Source organism: Schistocerca piceifrons, chromosome 1 (assembly GCF_021461385.2).
Source record: "Schistocerca piceifrons isolate TAMUIC-IGC-003096 chromosome 1, iqSchPice1.1, whole genome shotgun sequence".
Lineage (NCBI taxonomy): Eukaryota > Metazoa > Arthropoda > Insecta > Orthoptera > Acrididae > Schistocerca > Schistocerca piceifrons.
In genome coordinates, this window is record NC_060138.1 from 1,149,484,086 (window position 1) to 1,149,509,841 (window position 25,756).

The 25,756-nt window shown below is 44.4% G+C and overlaps 1 protein-coding gene across 1 annotated transcript in view; it reads right to left on the reverse strand.

The window, feature by feature from the left end:
• Positions 1-25,756, reverse strand: part of LOC124778758 (RNA-binding protein Musashi homolog Rbp6) — a 1,305,122-nt gene that overhangs the window by 9,931 nt on the left and 1,269,435 nt on the right. The window contains exon 13 of the mRNA XM_047253666.1: positions 17,487-17,582. Within this exon, the coding sequence (XP_047109622.1) occupies positions 17,541-17,582 (42 nt within the window). The 3' untranslated portion in view covers positions 17,487-17,540. The remainder of the gene's footprint in view (positions 1-17,486; positions 17,583-25,756) is intronic.

A 25,756-nucleotide genomic window follows, 5' to 3' on the forward strand; every position in this document is an offset into this window, starting at 1 on the left:
CTCTGATCTGACATACATAAGAAGAAACATTTCTGGAATACGAAGAAGGATGTGGAGAAGAAAAAGAAGATGATTTATAAAATGTCGCCTCTCAACTAGAGAAACCCAATCGTGGAATGGAATTTTCTCGACTAGTAGTATCGTTTAATGCAGATATACTTTGGAGTATAATTTAACACACTGCCACTACATATTCCTGTGTATTGTGTAAACTTCAATAGACCTGAGCTATTGAATGTTTGTGCTCTGCAAACAACCTTAGTGATTGAAATGACGACAGAATTCGAGGTTCCAGTGGTGAGGATTCAGTCAATGGATCCACGAGTTACGTCACTGGCGAATGGCAGATTTTGTTATTGTGAACTAGATAAAACAGGAACACTCAGCAGACTGTATGGCTCCTTAGTCATGACGACAGCCAAATGATCCATGTTAATAAATCAGTCCACCAACTGGAATCGCTGAAGACCAAGCTATTATCAGCGTAAGAGGGAGTGGACCAGAATGTGTGAAGGATGATGGAGGAACGGCCGTGCCCTCTCATAGGAACCATCCTTGCATATGCCTGGAGTGATTTAGGGAAATCAGAGGAAATTTAAAGCTAGACGGCCAGATCCGGATTTGAACTGTCGTCCTCCCGAATGCGAGTCCAGTGTGCTACAGTGTGCTAAACACTGCGCCACCTCACTCGGTGTGAGTACTGAGGAGGGCTTCGAGCTGTCTCGGGGTGTCGGGGTGGGTGGAGGTGGGGGAGAGACGGACTTTGTACCGTAACAGGCAGCTCCAGAAAAACCTTCTAACATGCGGCTGGAGCTTTCCTTACTCTCATTTGTGGCGAAATCTTGTGGATAGGCTGCCTGTTGCTTACTTCACGAGGTTTTGTGAAGATGGCGGGCTGAGACAGTGACTGTAGTGGATTACGAACTAATAAGCTACCCACGCACGACTCGCGGTTCGACGTCAGAGATTTCATTCTGCCAGTGCCTCTCTCCTACTTTCCAAACTTCAGGGAATCTCTCTTTAATACCTATCCGGAGTAGCTCAAAATGAAAAGATTTCGCGGAGAAATGGTTAATTTCAGTCAAGAAGTTTTTGAGAAATTAATGTATCACTCTACAGAGAGGAGAGTGCGCTGGTCTGAAACTTACTGGAGGTCCAGCATACAGTTGTAACCTGCGGAAATTTTCGAACCAGAGCACACCTCGCCACAGACTGAAAGAGCCATTCTTGATGCAACCCTACCCTGGGACAACTTCTCTTAATATCCTCTCTTCCGTATCTGCTAGTCCAGCAACGTTCGTGGGATAGATTATGTGAAGTTTGAAGAGTAGGAGACACTGGCAGAACTGAGGCTGAGAGGATATCCAATAGCAGATGCAGACAAACAGCTAGCTTCCGTCTTCCTAGACTACGGAACAGCCTTCAACGCTGTACCACGTCGTTGAAGATTAACAGTATCTCCGAAAATATTTGACTGCTTGGAGGATTGTTTGACTAATAGAACCCAGCATGCTATACGTTTCGATCGATGCTATACGTTTCGATCGAGTCAGTCTTCCATACGCTCTGGAGGGATAACTGAGCTAAGTCTCAAAATATCCCTTCAATACCTTTTCAGCGTCACGATTAGTTTTTAGCCAATGCTAAATAGTCAAATATTTCCAGATGTTTGAGTAGTTGTATTAACAGTAAGTTCTACTGGGCGTATTTTGATACTCGTACGGCCATCTTGGCTATCAAGGTACTGGATTTACAAGGTACGGGCGTATCTCCCCTACAGATCGGAATACATATCGCAATAAATTCCGGTATACATGTAGCACACTTTTCCGTTAGGGATACTTCCACACAAATCAAATAACAGTATTAGACAAATGAAAAATTTCAGTTTTGTTTTTATTTTATTTCAAATGACTTAGTGTGAATTTTTATGCTGTTCACATACACTCATGAAGATCAGTGCACAAAATTATTCACTATGCCCGAATATACAGGGTAATCCATTCATAGTGACTGGGCCAAATACATCACGAAATAAGCATCAAACGAAAAAACTACAAAAAACGAAACTCATTTAGCTTGAAGGGGGAAACCAGATGGCGCTATGGTTGGCCCGCTAGATGGCGCTGCCTTAGGTCAAACGGATATCAACTGCGTTTTTTAAAATAGGAACCCCCATTTTTTATTACATATTGGTGTAGTACGTAAGGAAATATGAATGTTTTAGTTAGAGCACCTTTTTCGCTTTGTGATAGATGGCGCTGTACTAGTCACCAGCGTATAAGTACGTGGTATCACGTAACATTCCGCCAGTGCGGACGGTATTTGCTTCGTGATACATTACTCGTTTACCAATTGCGGAAAAGGTCGATATCGTGTTGATGTATGGCTATTGTGATCAAAATGCCCAACGGGTGTGTGCTATGTATGCTGCTCGGTATCCTGAAGGACATCATCCAATTGTCCGGACCGTTCGCCGGATAGTTACGTTTTAAGGAAACAGGAAGTGTTCAGCCACATGTGAAACGTCAACCGAGACCTGCAACAAATGATGATGCCCAAGTAGGTGTTTTAGCTGCTGTCGTGGCTAATCTGCACATGAGTAGCAGACAAGCTGAGCGAGAATCGGGAATCTCAAAAACATCGATTGCACACGTACCATATTTCTATGCACCACGAATTGCATGGCTGGCCGAGCGGTTCTAGACGCTACAGTCTGGACCCGAGCGACCGCTACGGTCGCAGGTTCGAATCCTGCCTCGGGCATGGATGTGTGTGATGTCCTTAGGTTAGTTAGGTTTAAGTAGTTCTAAGTTCTAGGGGACTGATGACCAAAGAAGTTAAGTCTCATCGTGCTCAGAGCCAGCCAATTGCATGGCGACGACTTTGAACTTCATGTATAGTTCTGCCAATGGGCACAAGAGAAATTACGGGACGATGACAGATTTTTTTGCACGCGTTCTATTTAGTGACTAAGTGTCATTCACCAACAGCGGTAACGTAAACCGGATAATACGCACTCATTGGGCAACGGAAAATCCACGATTGTTGCACAAGTGGAACATCAGCGGCCTTGGCGGGTTAATATACGGTGCGGCATTATGGGAGGAAGGATAATTGGCCCACATTTTATCGATGGCAATCTAAATGGTGCAATGTATGCTGATTTCCTACGTAGTGTTCTACCGATGTCACTACAAGATGTTTCACTGCATGACAGAATGGCGATGCACTTCCACAGATGTCCGCCACATAGGACGCGTGCGGTTGAAGCGGTACTGAATAGCATATTTCATGACAGGTGGATTGGTCGTCGAAGCACCATACCATGGCCCGCACGTTCACCGGATCTGACGTCCCCGGATTTCTTCCTGTGGGGAAGGTTGAAGGATATTTGATATCGTGATCCACCGACAACGCCTGACAACATGCGTCAGCGCATTGTCAATGCATGTGCGATCATTACGGAAGGGGAACTACTCGCTGTTTAGAGGAATGTCGTTACACGTATTGCCAAATGCAGTGACGTTGACGGACATCATTTTGAGCATTTATTGCATTAATGTGGTATTTACAGGTAATCACGCTGTAACAGCATGCGTTCCCAGAAATGATAAGTTCACAAAGGTACATGTATCACATTGGAACAACCGAAATAAAATGTTCAAACGTACCTACGTTCTGTATTTTAATTTAAAAAACCTACCTGTTACCAACTGTTCGTCTAAAATTGTGGGCCATATGTGTGTGACTATTACAGCGCCATCTATCACAAAGCGAAAAAAGTGGTCCAACTAAAACATTCATATTTCTTTACGTACTACACGAATATGTAATAAAAAATGGGGGTTCCTATCTAAAAAAAACGCGGTTGATATCCGTTCGACCTATGGCAGCGGACCAACCATAGCGCCATCTGGTTTCCCCCTTCAAGCTAGACAAGTTTTGTTCTTTGTAGTTTTTTCGTTTGACGCTTATATCGTGAGATATTTGGCCCGGTCACGATCAATGGAACACACTGTATGTATTAGCTAATTATTTAAAATTTATTCGCATGACATTCACAAAATACATGTTTTGACTTGAGAACAGGGTAGTTTTGCGGTTTCATAGGCTGTGGCATGTCACCCATACGTAACGGACAGACGCCGCAGTATAAAGATGTTTTCATGGTCAAAAGAAATGTTCAAATGTGTGTGAATTCCTAAGGGACCAAACTGCTGAGCTCATCGGTCCCTAGACTGACACACTACTTAAACTAACTTATGCTAAGAAGAACACACACACACCCATGCCCGTGGGAGGACTCGAACCACCGGCGGGAGGGGCTGCGCAATCCGTGACATACCGCCTCAAACCGCGCAGCCACTTTGCGTGGCTTTTCATGATTATGTTTAAACGTTAAACTGAAAAAGGAAAAAGAGAAAGCAAAAAAAAAATAATAATTCTACGTTGTATTCAATTGGTATGTTTGCTTCGTTCAAAAAAAAGAGAGAGAGAGTGAAGGTAATTACTAACAGTGCACCACTGGACTTCACAAATGCGATTTTGACCATGTGCACCATCTCTCCCCCATCTATTCTAATTACACCGTTCTGCGAAACTTAAGGATGAGCTAGATAAAGTGACATAACGTACTAAGTACTCGATGGAAATGAATGAAAAGCGGGTGCATGCTGCCAGAGGTCTGCGAGACAAGTACATACAGTTGGATAGAAACGAGCAGTTACAGTGCACTGTTGCTGTATTCTTCATTACAGCATGGCGCGGAGATAACATTTAGATGAGTTCTGAGGGCGAAGAATCATCGTTATATCGAAAGGAGTACGCACCATGTCAAGTGTGATCCAGGCATTTGCTATTGCACACAACACTGATTTACGTGGATGGGGAGCGATTCCAGCCACAGGCACTGCAGCACGAAATAGAGGAGGTGATCGACCTCGGTGAACTACAGCAGCAGATAACCGCTGTATTGTACATCAGACAATGAGGGACCCGCGTGAAACAGAGGGTACAATTGAAATCAGATTTGACAGTAGTGAAAGGCACGCAACCTCACGCTCCACAGTGCCACGGTGTTTGCATGGGTATGGTCTCTCTGCCCGACGACCAGTACCACACATCGGTGGCACGGTTTACGATGATGCCAGGCGCATAGGGACTTTACAGACGTGGATTGGGGTTCAATACTATTCTCTGACGAGATCAGATACAGTATGAGTACTGATTCTGGGCACACCTTCACATGGCGAGAACACGTAATGCAAACAAGAACATTGTGTAACGTTTTGGTGGTCCATGCATAATGCCGCATGGGCGTGCTGACCTCCAAAATCTTTGAACACCGCACACTCGCCAGTCTTTGTTACTGTGATACTGTACTCCTTACCCCAAATGCGTCTTACCAGGGGTGCATTGGGCCCTGATCTTTTTTTTATGAATGACAATGTGCGACCATATCCAACAGCACACTGAGCGAGGTGGCGCAGTGTGTAGCACACTGGACTCGCTTTCAGAAGGACGACGGTTCAATCCCGCGCCCGGCCATCCTGATTTAGGCTTTCCGTGATTTCCCTAAATCGCTCCAGGCAAATGACAGGATGGTTCCTTCGAAAGGGCATGGCCAACTTCCTTCCGCGTCCTTTCCTAATCCTATGAGACCGAACACCTTGCTGTTTGGCCTCTTCCCCGAAACAACCCAACCCCCAACAGCATAGGTGAGGAGCTCTACGAGCGAGAGGATATTCAGCGAATTGAATGGCCTGAGCGTTACCCTGACTCAAATCCCATTGGGCACATTTGGGATGCTTTGAGGAGACGTAATGTTGCACTTCCACATTCATCAACGACCATCCTGCACTTGTCAACTGCACTGGTAGAGAAATGGAACGCCCTACTACAAGAACTCCTTACCAACCTTGTGGCCAGCATGGAAGCACTTGCAGAGCATGCACTGCTATCTCTGGTGATCATAGACCATACGAAGAACCATGTCCCGCCATTTGTAATTTTCAGGGAGGCAATCATAAGTCGCGGCGTTTCTGTTCATCTCATTATGTATTTCTTCCAGTTACATTTTTCACTGTACTGCACCAGTTCGTTCTACACATGGTCCAAGTTTCATCCAGCTACTCATATGTTTCTTGGCAGTGACACATCATCCGAAAGTTACTTTCACCCTTAAGTCTGGAACAACAGTGTATGTCAACGATTTGTCAGACAAGAGCGTCAGCACTATAGGATTTCGTCAGGCAGTGTATGTGATTGTCTCGAGGTGCAGGTGACTAGTAGAATCCAGTCAGCTATAATGGAAAGACAAATGTTCCACAGAAATGAAAGTGACATCGGAAGTGCCTCAGGAAAGGTGATAGAACCTCTAATGTTCCTTAAATACACTAAGAATTCATCTGATAAGCTCAGCCACATTATAAGACTCTGCGATGACGAGTCTGGTGCCTACAGGGAAGTATTGTCACTTGGTACGATCGTAAGGAATTCCCGAAAGACTTGGACACAGTTTTCATTTGGTGTAATGAATAGCAGAGCTCCTTAGGTCCTGGAAAAACGTAATGCATCTGTACAGGAAATCACTAGTGCGACCAACTCTAGAGTTCCATTTCTTGGAGTCCTTATCAAGCAGCCGCTGTAAAAGACATGGAACAAATTCAGAGAACGCGCTGGTGGGGCTGTAATAGGTCGGAATGCTTCATACGAAAGTGTAACAGAAATGTTCGGGCATCGAAAATGCGAGTAGTACGTAGAAAGACGACGCAGTTCTAGCGAAATCATGTTGGGTAAATTTAGAACAGATAGTGCAACGGAATACGGACAGTAAGTTTTTCATCGCTTAGTGTGTGAATGGTACCTTCAAAATGCAGATGTGCATTGCTTGACAAAAAAAGGTGAATAACCCAGAACACATGGTCGGATGTCAATGAAGCTCCGTGTATGAACTCAACATCTCTGTGACAGATAGAATGGCCATCAGAGTGCATTATCATTGTTACCAGGCTTTGTAGGGTATATAAAAGACGTGAACAGCGTCAGATGTTGAGTGATCACTGTGAAGGAAACTGAGATACCGCGTACTCGTGTGGGACAGTTTTATCAGCACGTGATTGAAATTGAAAAGAGTCTCATTATGGCTCTCCATTTGAAGAGCATACGAAATCGTGCAATATCTATATCTGTGGGGCATTCGGATGTGAGAATGACCTGATGTTGCACTACATGGAATCACGAGGGCAGGCATACTCGTCAATTACGTCTGACCACCATAATGGAGCATCGCCGTATTTTACACCAAGCTGGTCGTAACCCTTTCACATCTGTGCCTGCCCTACAGACGGCAGCGTTTGGAGTGGGACAGTGAGCAGGAACCATGGACTGCTGATTAATGGTGTCGCACTGTGTTTAGCGATAAATCGTGGTTCTGCACTATCCTGGATAACCGTCGTCGGCAAAGATGGCTGCGACCTGGTGAAAGATCCCATTCTTCCAGTGTTTTGCAGAGGCATAGCAGTGATGGCGTGCGGTGTCATCAGTTATGACTTCAGCTCACAGTTGGTAGTGATTGGAGGAACTCTGTGAGGTGCCAGCTCGAACATCAACTCTGTCCCAGTGGCAGAATCCAGGATATCAAGGACCAGTTACAACAGTTACAGGCCAGATTGTCTCGGAAGGGGATACAACAGTTTGTGACTCCCTTCCCAACGGAACAGGTGCACGCATCCGGGGCAGATCTGGTGCAACTTCATACCGATAATAAGTGGTATAGTAATGCCAAGTTGTTTGTAAACTTGACTCCTCTCAACCTCTGAAGTTTCATTTCGTTTCTTCCCCTCTCTCTGGGTGCTTCACTTTTTATGTTAAGCAGGAAAAATGTAGGGATCAGGTCGTGTGTGGACATATCAGGGTGTAAGCTGCGCGGCGTGATTTTTGTCGAGAGTGCGGCACTGCATCACTTCACTGGCTGACCGGTGGACAGGTCGTAAGGCGTTTAAGTGTCTTGCATTGCATCATTAACCTCCAAAGTTGCATGACCTCACAGTATATGACTTTTTATGTGGTGTTTTGTAAAGGACTCAAAGTACAGGGAACATGGAAACATCAAAAACACAACACTTTAACATGCCTAATACGTTACGGGAAGCCGTTGGCATTAAAAACAGCTGCCAGTCGTCACGGAATCATTAAGTACAAGACCTGAATGGCTTTCAACGGCATCGCACACCATTACTCCTGCAAAATACTGACAATTTCACGTAATGATAATGAAGGTTGATGGTGACCTCACACCCTTCTCTCCAAAGTAGACCGCAAAGGCTCAATAATATCGAGATCCGGTGACTGCGGTCGCCAGGGGAGATGTGATAAAGCATGCTCGCTCTCAGAGACCAGTCCCGGATGATATGAGCTGTTTGAACAAAGGGCTCTGTCGTCTTGGAACACAGCATCTTCAATGGGAAACAAGCGCTGCATCGTGATATGGAGCTGATCAGCCAAAAAGGTCGCGTAATCCTTCGAATTAATGTAGTTTGCAAAGAAGCCATGGAGTCCCTGGAACACCACAATATGGCTGCCCAAATCATCACCGAATCCCTACCATGTTTCACTCTTCGGATGAAAACTCAGGCAGATGTTGGAAACTGTGAACCAAGACTCATCTGACCACATGCCATTCTTTCATTGCTACATAGTCAAGGTTTTATGCCTTCGAAACCATGTTTTCCTGCTACGGATATTTTCATCACTGATGAGTGGTTTCAAAATTTCGGGTCGTCCTGCAATTCCCCGCTTATGGAGCATCCTACGTGTCCTTTGGTGCTGACAGGGTTCTCGAGTGCGACATTCAGTTCTTCAGTGACCATTTGAAGCTTTCGTTCTCTTATTTTTCGTCACAATTGATCATATAAAATTAATTGTTGGTAAGGCGGGTACCAGGTTGAGATTCATTGGGAGAGTGCTTAGAAAATGTAGTCCATCAACAAAGGAGGTGGCTTACAAAACACTCGTTCGACCTATACTTGAGTATTGCTCATCAGTGTGGGATCCGTACCAGATCGGTCTGACGGAGGAGATAGAGAAGATCCAAAGAAGAGCGGCGCGTTTCGTCACAGGGTTATTTGGTAACCGTGATAGCGTTACGGAGATGTTTAATAAACTCAAGTGGCAGACTCTGCAAGAGAGGCGCTCTGCATCGCGGTGTAGCTTGCTCTCCAGGTTTCGAGAGGGTGCGTTTCTGGATGAGGTATCGAATATATTGCTTCCCCCTACTTATACCTCCCGAGGAGATCACGAATGTAAAATTAGAGAGATTAGAGCGCGCACGGAGGCTTTCAGACAGTCGTTCTTCCCGCGAACCATACGCGACTGGAACAGGAAAGGGAGGTAATGACAGTGGCACGTATAGTGCCCTCCGCCACACACCGTTGGGTGGCTTGCGGAGTATCAATGTAGATGTAGATGTAGATGTTAGTAACCAACCGTTCCGCTTTCCCGTACGCGGTATAAATATTCGATACGATGCCTTTTGAAGCACCAAACACTTCAGCTGTCTTGGTTACAGAAGCACCCACCATAAGAGAACGAACAACTTGAGTATCTTCGAATACACAGAGCTCCGAGGTAAAGCACTACACAGAACATTATTATGACCACGACTGACCGAGCGAGATCGTACAGTGCTTAGCACACTGGACTCGTATTCGGGAGGACGACGGTTCAAACCTGCGTCCAGTCATTCTTATTTAGCTTTTCCGTTATTTCCCTAAATCGCTTCAGGCAAATACCGGGATGGTTCCTTAGGGCACGGCCGAATTTCTTCCCCATCGTTCTCTAATCCGATGAGACCGATGACTTAGCTCAAAAAATGGCTCTGAGCACTATGAGACTTAACATCTATGGTCATCAGTCCCCTAGAACTTAGAACTACTTAAACCTAACTAACCTAAGGACATCACACAACACCCAGTCATCGCGAGGCAGAGAAAATCCCTGAGATGACTTAGCTGTTTGGTACTCTACCCCAAATCAACCAACCAATCAACCACGACTGACACTTTCAACGTACTGAAGACGTTGCACAGGTGTCTTTAGTTGTCAAATGCAACAGTGTCTAGCATCTGCATTCATGTTCAGGCATGCATTTCTCACGGTGTTTCCATATTTTTATCCATCTCCTGTATTTGCATTCACTACGAACAACACTGGACGCTGCATAGCAACAGCAGTAAAAGCTGTAACTCCAGACTTGCTCGCAAAAGTACGGGTCGAGTTTGCATATCGTCATTTCATCTGGCTCACTAAATTCAACAACAGGCCCCTTCTCAGATAGCACCAGTAGATCGCAAACGACAAAAGTCGACAAGGTGTAAGGTATGTAACAAAACAATACCTAGAAATTCTCCACTCGTCAAAATTCTTTCTGAACACCTGTCCACCAGTCTTAAAAGTAGAACGGGTAGAAAGGTTGTACGGATAGCTGAGTGAAAACTGTTTGCAGGCCAAGTTCTGTAGAATCAGATTGACCCAACCAGTAGCAAGAAAAATCTTGAACTGCCTCAACCATATTATAACCAGCCATGCAATGAGGTTTTGTACGTAGTGCAGAATGTGACTGTGGTGCAATGGAGAAAACTGTATGACACATTATTAGCGTGTGTCCAGTTGAAAGATTTCAAGTGGGCTAGAATGATTCAATAAAGGCCTATCCAAAAGTAATTATATGGCTAAGTTCCCTAGACATAACGTTTCTTGAGGAACTGGTATATCAATACCTCAGTAAATGTTCACTCCGAATTATTTTATACTCGGTTTTTAATATTTTCGAAAGTTTCCTTTACGTGTAATTTTCCTGGTTTACATGTGTCAAGTATTTGCTGTTGTTTTCCCGCAAGCTATATAAATAAATAATTATTGCCCAGCAAAGCAAACCGAGGACCTGGCCACAGCGGTAGCACCATTTCGTTTAGTGGGGAGAGAATGGAGGGAGGAAAGAAGTGTCAGAATACACTTCGGCAGTGTAACAAGTGAGCTGCCACGCGCGCTACACGTCTGTACGCCTATGAGCTACGTAGTGCAACAAATAATAAACATTGACTACCACTTGTGTTGGAGGGTACTACGTGTAAACTATCACTTCGACAGCACTTATTCACAGTGTAATCTGTAAGAATCGCTTCTTTGTCTGAACAAATCACTGGCGGCACTAATTCTGTTGCTCCATTGTTCCATAAGACTGTAACGGAGTGTGATTGTTTTTAACTTCATTGATCACCCAAAACTTTAGGATCACTGCTAATAGCAGGACTGAATGTTTCCCGTTTCCGTTTCCGGCAGATAACACCATAAGGAAAGAATGTGAGTGGAACAGAGACGAATAGAGATTTATTGTAGCGACGATATGGGTCTCAAATGGGGAAATCAATTGACATAAGCTGCTTTGAAAAATTTATGGTCCGATCGTCTGAGAAAGGGCGTAACTGATCGATTGGTTGCTTGCTAATGTCGCGAGCATCTATGGAAAGTGGCTGAACGACGTTGAAGCCACAAATATGCTACAAAGTGTAGGGCGTCCACACCTCATCGCAGAGCTTGGAAATCGTAGGCTTGCCAGCAATGTAAAGTAGGACAGTCAGCGATCTGTGGCCGATCTGAGGACATAATGGAATGCTGGGGCAGGAACAAGTATTTTGGAGGACAGAATTCAGAGAACAATGTTGAGCATGTGGCTCCGTAGCAGATGACTCCCAGGAGTTTCTGTGTTGACCCAACGACACCGACAATTACGATTCCACAGGGCATGGAATCATGGAGCTTGTACCGTGTATAAGTAGAAACGGGTTGCCTGGTCTGATCAATAACGTTTCTTGTAGCATCAACAACATGGCCTTGACGGGATATGGCGTCATCCGAGCGAACTGCTGTTATAACCATGTACTGCACGGACACAAGCTGGCGGGGGTAGTATTATGCAGTGGACGATATTCACGTAGGCTTCCAAGGAGTGTTGGAACTAATTCAAGAGCTTTGACTATTGTGGACTACGGGAACATTATTGCGGACAATTTACATTCCTTGATGCTTCATGTCTGTTCTAACGGCGATGGCATTTCCTAGCAGGATAACAATGTCAAAAGGCCAGAAGGGAGGTACAGTAGTTTGACGAACGTGAATCTGCCACGGAATTCACCTGTTCCGAGACAGTGGAACACATCTGAGACGCTATCGGGATACACTTCCACATTCAGAAACCACTGACCAGTAATTTACGGGAATTGAGTGACATGTCCACAGACATCTGGTGTCATATACCTCTGGAAACCTGCCAAACACTTGTCGAATCCACACCACGCAAAACTGCTGCTATACGGGATCTCCCAGGGGGAATGATCAACATTCAGGGATATGACAGAAACGATTATTCGAAGCAAAAAGTCTAGTACATATGGGCTCTAAATTGCACGCTTTAAGAGCTATGTGCAGGTCCTCGTCTTCGATACTGTGAAAGAAACCTCTTCAACTGCAAGCTCTTTGCTTTCCATATTTTGACATGTGGCGGTATAGATCAAAAGAAGAAGAAAATGTCCAGTAAACATGGGTTCTAAAGAGCATATCTTAAGCGCTATGAGCTTTTGTTCCTCCACGACTGGGAAACATATCTCTTTTACTGAACAAGTGCTCATAGCTCTTAAAGGTATGCATTTTAGAGTCCGTGATTGCTATATAGTTTTTTCTTGTTTTGTTACATACCACCCTCCCAAAAAATTGTACTCTGTCATCAGATATGCCACAGATCGCTGCCTGACCTGCGTTATAGGGTTGCCCAGCCTCCGACCTACAAGTCCTGTGATGAGACGTGGGTGTCCAACACTTTGTGCCTACTTACGGTTTCAGCATCCTTCAGCCGCTTTCCACAGACGCTCACGGCGGTAACATGCGGAAAGCTTGGCCATTCAGAGATTCTGAGTCATGAGGTGTTCCTCAAGGTTCCATCTTGGCTCCATTGCTTTTTCTTGTGTACATAAGTGACCTCTCGTCTGTTACATTGCCAGATGCTAAGTTTGTTTTGTTTGCAGATGATTCAAACATTGCAAGAAGTAGCAAGACAAGTACAGATTTAGACATATCTACTAATCAAATTTTCACTGACATTAACAAATGGTTTAAAGCTAATTCACTGTCATTAAACTTTGAAAAGATCCACTACATGCAGTTCAGAATCTATGAGAGATTTTCTTCCAGCATGTGTATAACATATGAAGACATGCAGATCGATGAGCTTAACAGTGTTAAATTTCTGGGGTTAAAACGTGATAATACATTCAGTTGGAAAGGGAATACCACAGAATTGCTTAAGCGCCTAAACAAGTCTGAATTTTCAGTGACAGTGATGTCAGATATAGCAGATATACTTGCATACTTTGCTTACTTTCATTCGATTATGTCATATGGGATCATATTCTGCGGTAACTCATCAAACTGAGCAAAACTTTTTAGGGTGCAAAAAGGTGTGACAAGAACAATTTGTGGTGTAAATTCAAGAATATCATGTAGAAACCTGTTCTTGGAACTTTGAATTCTAACCTTTGCTTCTCAGTATATTTATTCCTGAATGAAATTTTTTGTAAGTAATATATCTCTATTTCCAACCAATAGCTCAGTACATAATATCTATACTAGGAATAAGAACAATCTACATAAAGACCTAATATGACTTACCTTAGTCCAAAAAGGGGTCTAATATTCAGGAACACACATTTTCAATAAATTGCCAGCAATAATTAAAAACTTGGTTTCAGATAAACCACGGTTTAAACAGAGTTTGAAAGACTTTTTGATAGGCAACTCGTTCTACTCTATAGATGAATATCTTAACAGAGACTGTTAGGTCAGCTTAAGTAAAAATGTCTGTTAGATTTAAGTTTTTACAGCACTTGGTCACAACAGTCAAGATTAGATATCTTGTGTATGATAAATTTATTAATAGTGTATGACAATGTTTCAATCTGACAGCGTGTTGATTCTGTAAATATTAGCGGTTCCTGTTTACTGTATTTTATTCACCTATTTGGACAATCTCCTGACAAATGATCAGGGTTGCAAGTATTATATTCAAATGTTTTATGTTTTTTTATGTTATACTTTCTGGCATGTTTCACAACCACGAGAATCATCTCGTTTTTTGAGTCTATGGAACGAAAACTGAATCTAATCTAATCTAACAATCTGCTCTTTGTTATAGTCACTTGAGTCGGCCAATTTCCCCACTTGCAGCACATATCGTCACTAGAATGTTTCCTAATTCGTCTCTGCTTGGCTTATGCACTCTCACTTGCTGCACAACTACCAGTATCATATAATCTCATGGTGGGCAGAGGTCATAATACACTGCTGGCCATTAAGATTGCTATACCACGATATGACGTGCTACAGACGTGAAATTTAACCGACAGGAAGAAGATGCTCTGATATGCAAATGATTAGCTTTTCAGAGCATTCACACGAGAGTGGTGCCGTTGGCAACACATACAACGTGCTGACATTGGGAACGTTTCCAACCGGTTTCTCATACACAAACAGCAGTTGACCGGCGTTGCCTGGTGAAACGTTGTTGTGATGCCTCGTGTAAGGAGGTGAAATGCGTACCATCACGTTTCCGTCTTTGATAAACGTCAGATTGTAGCCTATCGCGATTGTGGTTTATCGTATCGCGACATTGCTGCTCGCGTTGGTCGAGATCCAATCACTGTTAACAGAATATGGAATCGGGGTTCAGGAGGGTAATACGGAACGTCGTGCTGGATCCCAACGGCCTCGTATCACTAGTAGTGGAGATAACAGGCAACTTATCCGCATGGCTGTAACGGATCGTGCAACCATGTCTCGATCCCTGAGTCAACAGATGGGGACGTGTGCAAGACAACAAACATCTGCACGAACAGTTCGACGACATTTGCAGCAGCATGGATTATCGGCTCGGAAAACATGGCTGCGATTACCCTTGACGCTGCATCACAGACAGGAGCGCCTGCGATGGTGTACTCAACGACGAACCTGGGTGCACGAATGGCAAAACGTCATTTTTTCGGATGAATCTAGGTTCTCTTTACAGCATCATGATGGTCGCATCCGTTTGTGGCGACATCGCTGTGAACGCACATTGCAAGCGTGTATTCGTCATCGCCATAGTGGCGTATCACCCGGCGTGATGGTTTGGCTGCCATTGGTTACACGTCTCGGTCACCTCTTGTTCGTATTGACGGCACTTTGAACAGTTTACGCTGCATTTCAGATGTGTTACGACCCGTCGCTCTACCCTTCATTCGATCCCCGCGAAACCCTACGTTTCACTAGGATAATGCACGACCGCGTGTTGCAGGTCCCGTACGGGCCTTTCTGGATACAGAAAATGTTCAACTGCTGCCCCGGTCAGCACATTCTGCAGATCACTCACCAACTGAAAACGTCTGGTCAATGGTGGCCGGGTTACTGGCTCGTCACAATAGGCCAGTCACTACTCTTGATGAACTGCGGTATCGTGTTGAAGCTGCATGGGCAGCTGTACCTGTTCACGCCATCCAAGCTCTGTTTGACTCAATGCCCAGGCGTATCAAGGCCGTTATTACGGCCAGAGGTGGTTGTTCTGGGTACTGATTTCTCAGGATCTATGCACCGAAATTGCGTGAAAATGTAATCACGTGTCAGTTTTACACTCCTGGAAATTGAAATAAGAACAACGTGAATTCATTGTCCCAGGAAGGGGAAACTTTATTGACACATTCCTGGGGTCAGATACATCACATGATCACACTGACAGAACCACAGGCACGTAGACACAGGCAACAGAGCATGCACAATGTCGGCACTAGTACAGTGTATATCCACCTTTCGCAGCAATGCAGGCTGCTATTCTCCCATGGAGACGATCGTAGAGATGCTGGATGTAGTCCTGTGGAACGGCTTGCCATGCCATTTCCACCTGGCGCCTCAGTTGGACCAGCGTTCGTGCTGGACGTGCAGACTGCGTGAGACGACGCTTCATCCAGTCCCAAACATGCTCAATGGGGGACAGATCCGGAGATCTTGCTGGCCAGGGTAGTTGACTTACACCTTCTAGAGCACGTTGGGTGGCACGGGATACATGCGGACGTGCATTGTCCTGTTGGAACAGCAAGTTCCCTTGCCGGTCTAGGAATGGTAGAACGATGGGTTCGATGACGGTTTGGATGTACCGTGCACTATTCAGTGTCCCCTCGACGATCACCAGTGGTGTACGGCCAGTGTAGGAGATCGCTCCCCACACCATGATGCCGGGTGTTGGCCCTGTGTGCCTCGGTCGTATGCAGTCCTGATTGTGGCGCTCACCTGCACAGCACCAAACACGCATACGACCATCATTGGCACCAAGGCAGAAGCGACTCTCATCGCTGAAGACGACACGTCTCCATTCGTCCCTCCATTCACGCCTGTCGCGACACCACTGGAGGCGGGCTGCACGATGTTGGGGCGTGAGCGGAAGACGGCCTAACGGTGTGCGGGACCGTAGCCCAGCTTCATGGAGACGGTTGCGAATGGTCCTCGCCGATACCCCAGGAGCAACAGTGTCCCTAATTTGCTGGGAAGTGGCGGTGCGGTCCCCTACGGCACTGCGTAGGATACTACGGTCTTGGCGTGCAACCGTGCGTCGCTGCGGTCGGGTCCCAGGTCGACGGGCACGTGCACCTTCCGCCGACCACTGGCGACAACATCGATGTACTGTGGAGACCTCACGCCCCACGTGTTTGGCAATTCGGCGGTACGTCCACCCGGCCTCCCGCATGCCCACTATACGCCCTCGCTCAAAGTCCGTCAACTGCACATACGGTTCACGTCCACGCTGTCGCGGCATGCTACCACTGTTAAAGACTGCGATGGAGCTCCGTATGCCACGGCAAACTGGCTGACACTGACGGCGGCGGTGCACAAATGCTGCGCAGCTAGCGCCATTCGACGGCCAACACCGCGGTTCCTGGTGTGTCCGCTGTGCCGTGCGTGTGATCATTGCTTGTACAGCCCTCTCGCAGTGTCCGGAGCAAGTATGGTGGGTCTGACACACCGGTGTCAATGTGTTCTTTTTTCCATTTCCAGGAATGTAGTACAATATATTTGTCCAATGAATACCCGTTTATCATCTGTATTTTTTCTTGGTGTAGCAATTTTAATGTCCAGTAGTGTACTTTGGCTGATGAATGTGTACGCCTTTCCTTGTTAACGTAATCCTCGAAGTGTGCCATCCCAAGTTATCACTACAGTGGGTAAGTACCTTGACTTTACTTAATATAACATGCCATACGCACCCTAAGGGGCACACTGCGGACAGACGTGGCTGACCGACGCAACTGGCTGGTGTGTCACGTGATAACGCTGACTCACGCTACTGCGCATTGGCCCACGGGCCGCCTTCTTGCTTGGGCGCCACTGTGGGACGCGTCGAGACTTACCTGTAGTGGAGTGGCAGCGGCAGCAGCAGCAGCAGGGAGCATCTACTGCTGGCCTCAGTGGTAGCCGTTGGTGAACGCCGCTGGGATGAGCGGCCCCTGCGAAACGAAGCCATGTGTCAGCTGCGCAACTTCGCCAGCTGTTCAGAGTGTAAGTATATTGGCGACAAAGCTCTCCGTGCAGAAATGTTAGGTGCAAACAGACCGTGGTGATACCGTATCTGTGTAGAAGCTGTCAGTATTGCGAGTGTTCTCGATTGTAACCTGACCTTTCGGATGAGCGGCATCACAGGTGCGGGTGAGTGAAAGCTATGAACATAAACACGCACATATCATACACTTCCGTCAAAGAGGGCATGCACCAAAACTTACGTGGTTTATATTTATGATTGCGGTATGTAGCATATTTCAAGATAATTAACTTCCAGGTTAGAACTACTATGTCAAGAAATTGCTAGGGATGACAACGGAAAATTATCAGTACTCCGATCTTGTCAATAACTAATTATGGAAATGAATATTATGACAATGAAACACTTTGTGGTTCTGTTGTTGTCCGCCTCGCTACTGTTTCGTTGTTGTTCCTTGGTATGGTTAATATCCACATACATGGGTAAATTAAACGGCACAGAAAGTGAACTGACAATGAGTCATATAATCATTTCAGTACAGAAGTATAAGAGTTGTATGAGCAGAATGCTTATAATCAAAGTTGTTCTGAAGGATGGTGTCGAACTTCTTGTTAGAACCAATTGAAGTATACATCATTAATAATAGAAATAAGCAATAATAATAGAAAGAAGGATCCTTTATTGTATGATTATATGATAGCAGAACAAACACTGGTAGCAGTTACTTCTGTAAAATATTTGGAAGTATGCGTACGGAACGTTTTGAAGTAGAATGAACATATAAAATTAATTGTTAGTAAGACAGGTGCCAGGTTGAGATTCATTGGGAGAGTCCTTAGAAAATGTAGTCCATCAACAAAGGAGGTGGCTTACAAAACACTCGTTAGACCTATACTTGAGTACTGCTCATCAGTGTGGGATCCGTACCAGGTCGAGTTGACGGAGGAGATAGAGAAGATCCAAAGAAGAGCGGCGCGTTTCGTCACAGGGATATTTGGTAAGCGTGATAGCGTTGCGGAGATGTTTAGCAAACTCAAGTGGCAGACTCTGCAAGAGAGGCGCTCTGCATCGCGGTGTAGCTTGCTGTCCAGGTTTCGAGAGGGTGCGTTTCTGGATGAGGTATCGAATATATTGCTTCCCCCTACTTATACCTCCCGAGGAGATCACGAATGTAAAATTAGAGAGATTCGAGCGCGCACGGAGGCTTTCCGACAGTCGTTCTTCCCGCGAACCATACGCGACTGGAACAGGAAACCGAGGTAATGACGGTGGCACGTAAAGTGCCCTCCGCCACACACCGTTGGGTGGCTTGCGGAGTATAAATGTAGATGTAGATAGCGTTACGTAAAATGTGGCTTTTGTACTTTTTTAGTGCACTAATGTGATCATTATAAATAAGTATTGTAAACTAATTTTCCGTTTGGCGACACGTGGCTACAGAAGCTCAAGAATTATGATATGTACCTGAGCATATTGCGCAGGGTGGCTGTAAATAAACTTTCTCTACACGGACCTGTGTAGGCGGACAACTATTTACCGTTCGGTTACCCAGCTTTATAGGAGTGAAGTTCAGACTGTGCGCTGCAGGACTTGCGTTGCCAGTAATGTTAGTGTCATGAGTTGCCTTTAGGCTACTGGTACGGCGACGTAGGTTTGAAACACAAGAATCAATGCGCATTACAGTTGCAGACAGTCAACGCGAGTCTGGACAAGGTGAGCAGGGCTTTACTCGTAAAGCGGCTTTATCAAGACAACAGCACGAGTGTTGCCGCTCTTCTCGTGTATCGACGCATTAAAAAGAAAAAACACAACGGAAAGGTCCTCTTTTCCGCACCAGGACTGAAAAACATGATTTAGAAGTTCGAATTAACTGGCGCTTTGGAAATTGTTCCTAGGAGAGATCGATGTATAATTGCGCCAGAAATTGTTGAAAAAGTTACTGTTGCCATGATTCAGAATGCTGGGCGCAATGTGCTGTCTTCAAGTAGTGCACGAGCTCTGTCACGACAGCTGAACATTACCTTAGCCACTATTCAAAAAGTGCTGCGAACAAATACAAAATGGTTTCTGTACAAATTTTCAGGATGTCTGGAAAGCAGATGGTCATCATATTGAACAACGTTTCCAACCTGGAACGTACACATGGTTCGGAATTATGAAATGTTATTATCTTATGTGGCAATTAAAATGTGTTTCTTTCAATGGTTTGTTCGTTATTCGTCTTTCGCAGGTCCTTGCAAACGTTTGCACAACGTTTCATTCTCCAACGATGACTCGGTTTCCATGGGGCCCCTTCTCAAGTAGCGAAATGTTAATTATAAGCACCCTTTACATTTATATGTTTTGTGATTAGTTTCTTATCACATTTTAAATGGAAATTGTTTAAGATTTCTTTATTCACTCCACATCCATGAGAGCTATATTAGATAGGATCTATGGAAGTGACATCAGCACATCGACATTTTATTCTGTATTTGGTGATGTATATTTGGTTTCTTGATTTATGTCTTGTTGATCTCCTCACTGTGGATCTGTGGAACAATTTGGATACCTAAGCTAATCGAATGTTAATGGAAAAATATTTCAAGCTCTATTGCCAAAGTATGTCCCAGAAATACAGGGTGTTTCAAAATTATCCTTAAAACTTTGAGCACATGTGTTTCAGAAATCTGGATACATAGAAAGGTGTGTTTTAATACATATTGTTCACACACACCTAAAGTTTTGGTTCTTTATGTTGCTTTTTCTTTCATGTTAATTATTGACGAAAATGGCCACCCTTCCCCTTCCCAGCAGATGGCACAGCTAGAATGGTTGATAGAGACCAAATCTGACACACAAGTCCAGCGTAACTTCCGGATACGTTACAGACGCACGCCAGTCATCACGTCCCACAATCAGGCGCAGGCTCAAGTAATCCTGAAGCGTAATGAAGAGGACGAGTTCTTTGCGTCAAAGCAGGAGTAATGCAGATATGGAACGGATGCGACAGGCATTTATTTGTAGGCAAACCAAATCAATGCGTCAAGCGTCTCGACAGTTGCATCTACCAACAACCATGGTGCAGAGGGAGTTACACAACAGACTGAAGATCAGGCCTATAAGGTGCAGCTGATGCATGCACTTCAACCTGACGACGGGCCAAAGTATAAAGAATTTTCATGAGAGATTTTGAGTCTCATCGATGACGACCCAGACTATCTGAGAAAGGTAATGTCCACAAACTAAACTTGATTTCATGTACCTTGAAGATAAATGGATACATGGTAGTGTGGTGGGACCGTTTTCCTTTGAGAAGGCGTTAATAACCTCGACTGATTGTCTGGACATTTAGGAACAGTATGCATATGCACAGGTCGAAGAACTGCAAGTTGATATCATGCTGCAACTGTATGGTTCCCTACGACACTGAACCACGATCGTTAGGAAAGGCTTTGGGCGACACATTTATAGGTATGGAAGGACCCATTTCTTGGCCCCCCAGGATCTCCAGAGATAATCCCGTTAGATTTGTTTCTTTGGGGCTTTGTGAAGGACACCAGTGTGGGAACTGCAGGAACTGCGAGCTCGCATGACGGCGGCACGTTAACGATATGCTAGGCCAGACATGGGAGGAACTGCAAAATGGTTAGATATCCTGCGTGCTATGGATGTCGCACACACTGAAGTCTGATAAACGCCGACTAAACCCTTAAGTATGTGTGAACATTACGCCGCAAACCGCACCATTCTATCTACCCCCAATTCTGACATACACGTGATCAAAGTTATAAAGATCATTTTGGAAAACCATGTATGGTAAAGATCATACTCTTCTCTCCGGGGCTTGAGGTATTAGTTTATACTTCACGGAAGCCTTCAAAAGTGTTTGACACCTCTCGTGTGATTGCCCAAAGTAGACTACAAGTCTCTGTCCCAATTGCAGGTTGGCCTCTCGTCAGCGGATGAACTGTATTTTGCGAAAGTGAGGTGTGGACACGCGTAGACGCAACGCACGCTTTGGTGGGCCACTCTCAAGGACTCTTGACCGTGCTCGATTTGCAGGCGTGTTAATGACATTGCAACTTCCCTCACTGGCTGAAAGGAGCTACGCTGCACTGGGGTGGTTTTTTCAATCACATCCTCCTACTAATTCTTCTACTGACGCAGTATCATTGCATGTAGAGGGAAGGCATATTTTACTACAGAATGAATTACGCACACGTCGTTGACTTCGCCATCTGCCATCCCTTTGCAGTTACCTCCTTCGCAGTTTGGTACCCAACAGAATAATGCCTCTTTGTCTAGTTTCTGTTGGCGGCGATGGAAGTATTGGGTAATATGGACTGCATTCGTGCTTAGTACTTTACTTACTGATGCTTGTAATTTCATTTATAAAGAAATATTATTTTTACCACGGTGGATACTCTAGTCAACATAATTTGCTATTATACTTTTAAAGAACCCGAACAACAACGCCAACATTTCCGTTAAATTTTCTGTATGATTTCCCTTACAATTATGAAAAGTTATATCAGAAGAAGAGCCAAATAAATTTAATTGCATAAATACTGCATCACAACAGTGTTGGAAAAGTGCAACGCATATTAGAGTACACACGTGGCCTTGTCTTCACTAGTATTTCAAAACTAGGAAACACTACAACAGCTGTCTGCCAAGAGAACGTAAACCACGCGCAGGTGCACCATTTCCTGTTAATTAATGAAAGACAGCACAGAAGTGGTGAATTCGCAGAGAAAGAACCATATGGATGGGAAACGGCGAAATCTCACGACAAAGGACTGCCGAGATGAGAAGATGAAATTGCTTATTGTTGGCGAAGAATGAGCTGTGTTAATTGCATGTGACACAGCCCGGCACACTGTCGTCACTCGTCAGAGGTGATCATATACAACATAAAGACGTGAGGGAATATTAGAAGCGCTTCTCGGCCTTTTAAGTGACTTCCACGCGGGGACTTCAGTTGTGAGACAATACCACATATGCGTCTGCTTATTTTTAGAAGGAATAAACAAACTTACGGCGTACTCAGCGCTTACGATGGGCCTTTCCCTATCCAGGAGGACTGTACGTACTGATCACTGTCGTGTAACTCGGGAATGTCTACGTCCTGGGATATTCGATAGAGGTTTCTATGACATCATCACACGCCTTCACATTGCATTACCTCCCACCTGCACACAGAAAACTGGTGAGAATGCTAAAAATTGAACACATACTATTCACTAACGTAGAGCACCAGCTCAGTTTATCGAGTGAAGCCGCCAAGATGGCATTTTGTGGTCTTCTCCAAAATACAATCTTCTACCAAGTTTGTCAAGTGCTTTCAATGAGGTATTCACATCGGATACAGAATAAGCTGGAGTGAAATCATATATTTAGATACGTAGTCCCAAAACATGCATACAACACGTAACAAAAATTAATATCTTCATATAAGACGCTTGAAATTATCAGTATCAGACATACAGGGGTTACGAAAAAAATGTCTCATTTCTGATGGTTATTTTGCTACTTACAGGAAGCGAGTGTGGGACAGAAAATCAACTAAAGACTCTCATTAGAGGAAAGACGACTGGAAGTGATTGGATTTCTATTCGATTCTACATACAGTGTGTGAAAGAACTCGCTCTTCTTCTAACAGGAGACAGTCAAAGGTCGCTAAAAGAACGAAGCATTCCAGGCAATTGGAAAAATTCACAGGTCTTTCGACTTTTCAAGAATGGTCGCCGAACACACAACTGTAGCCTTATAACGTTGAAGTTATTACATCACCGGCCGTATGAGGCGTTTAATCCGCAGCGTGTGGACCTAACATTCCGGTTATTGTGAACATCATCTGTAATGGTTATATCAATATTCTATGTCTTCACGATGAGTGTGCTGTGGACACTACCGCCTTGACACTACCATCTTCCGAAACAACCACAGCCGTGTTTACAGGGCTGCACGCATAGATTCCTGGTCAGACGAACACTCAGATACCCCTTTGCACTACCACTGGGTCTCTAAATCACACGGCCTCTTAATCAAACGATATTAGTCCCTTAGAGAGTGTCTGGGAGTGTTTGAAACAGCTGGAGGCACTTGGTGGGATCCTATCAACTTGTTAGCTCTACGGGATTTAACCATCAACGAGTTGCTACAGCTGGATACGGTTTACCTGCCTCTCTTCTTTCACGCCGATTATAAATCAATAATTTAATAATATTGTCAAAGAAGAAACAGCTTATTAATTTCTGCAGAGACAATTCAATTTTTTACAAGCATTAAAAATGCACCGAATTTTCTGAAAAAGCATCTTAGAATTTCGGCTGGAGATAATCCAAGAAAATGGTTCGGAAAAAGCTGGTACAGAGGAAAGGATATGTAAAACGGAAAAGCCATATGCCGTAACTAAAAACATTTAGAACAAAAAAATGCCGGCATAAAAATGAAAAAATAAGGCATTACAACACAGTAGTGAAACCAGAATGTCCATATGCAAACGAATTACACTATTACACTACAATTCAAATGCGATGATGCCGGCCGGTGTTAGGCGAGCAGTGGTAGTTTCATCTGGTGACTTCAGTTTTATATTTTATGGAAAGAACGACCATGAGAGCAATTTTTTATTATTTTCTGTTGATTGTGACAATGATTTTATCAGATGGTCTGCCTCATATGCCATGATGTCCATATGGTTTTATAAATGGTAATCCACGTTTCAGATCTGATGATGGCACCTTCAGAGTGCAGAAACCGGTGATCTAATAAATGATTGAAGCGATCGTGGCTTTTCAATTATTTTAAAAACAGAGTGATCGCCCCACGACACACCATGTGTTCACTGCACGATTCAGATGAACTATAAATGCTGGAAAGGCGAATCACTAGAAGAATACCGGGCCCACTGCAATCTGTGGAACGCTGTAAACTGCGTAGTAAAGATATAAATCATCGAAACGTTGAAAATATATCAGTAGTAAAGCGGAAAAGAAGACTGTTATTTTTTGGACATTTATGTCGAATGCGAGGCAGTAGATTAACCAAAAAGATGTACAGATATTTGTGGGACGTGAAGCACCAAGAAGTTAGATCCATGAAGTACAAAAGGATTTCGAAAAAAATATATAAAAGCTGAAGAAACAACTGCCAGAGACTTAGCGAAAAAAAGTATTGAATACAGAAGGATTTCATGGTAGAAAAGTGAAAAAAGCTGATATAAAGTGGTCAGAAGACGGGAAGAAAAATATAGAGAACAAACGAAAGTGTAGTGGAACTATACAGGGTGAAAAGTATTTAAACCGACAAACTCTGGGAGGTTGTAGGGGACATCAAAACAAATATTTTTCCCTAATGTTCACTTTTTCCTATGAGGATTATTTAAACCGGTGGAGGTCGTATTAAGCTCTTCAGTTGTTAGAGGCCGTATTACGATCTTCAGTTGTTAGAGGGCGTATTACGCTCTTCAGTTGTAGGCAACTGGTGTCTACCAGTGTAGTAGTGCATTGTCTCTGTTTACTAATGGAGCGATACACCTGGAGTGAGTACGCTGATATGTTTGGTGCGTAATACGTAGTGCACCACAACGGACGAGCTGCACAGCACGTTTATCAACAACAATATCCTAATCGCCGTATCCTGCATCATACGACCTTTGCTGCTGTGTACCAACGTCTGCGTGAGACCGGGTCATTTAGCAAATTACCTGGACAGAGACACCGTCGCATGGTAAGAACGCTGCAGTTTGAGGAAGCTGTCTTGCAGCATGTGGAGCGGGATCCTTCAATCAGCACTCGTGCAATTGCACGTAACATGGGGACGAATCAGTCGAATGTAAGAACAGTCCTTCGAGAGCAATTGTTTCGTCCATTTCACTTACAGCGTGTCCACAACCTGGAACCAATTGATTATCCACCCAGAGCACAGTTTTCGCAGTCGTACCTGGAACAGTGTGAAATGCATCCTACATTTCCATCCTCTGTGTTGTTTACCGATGAAGCAACGTTCGGGCGTGATGGAGTCTTCAACATGCACAATTCTCATGTTTGGAGTGAGGTTAACTCACATGCCACAGTTACTAGCTCTCATCAAGTGCGGTTCTTCGTTAATGTGTGGGTTGGTGTTGTTGGGACTGTTTAATTGGGCCGTATCTGC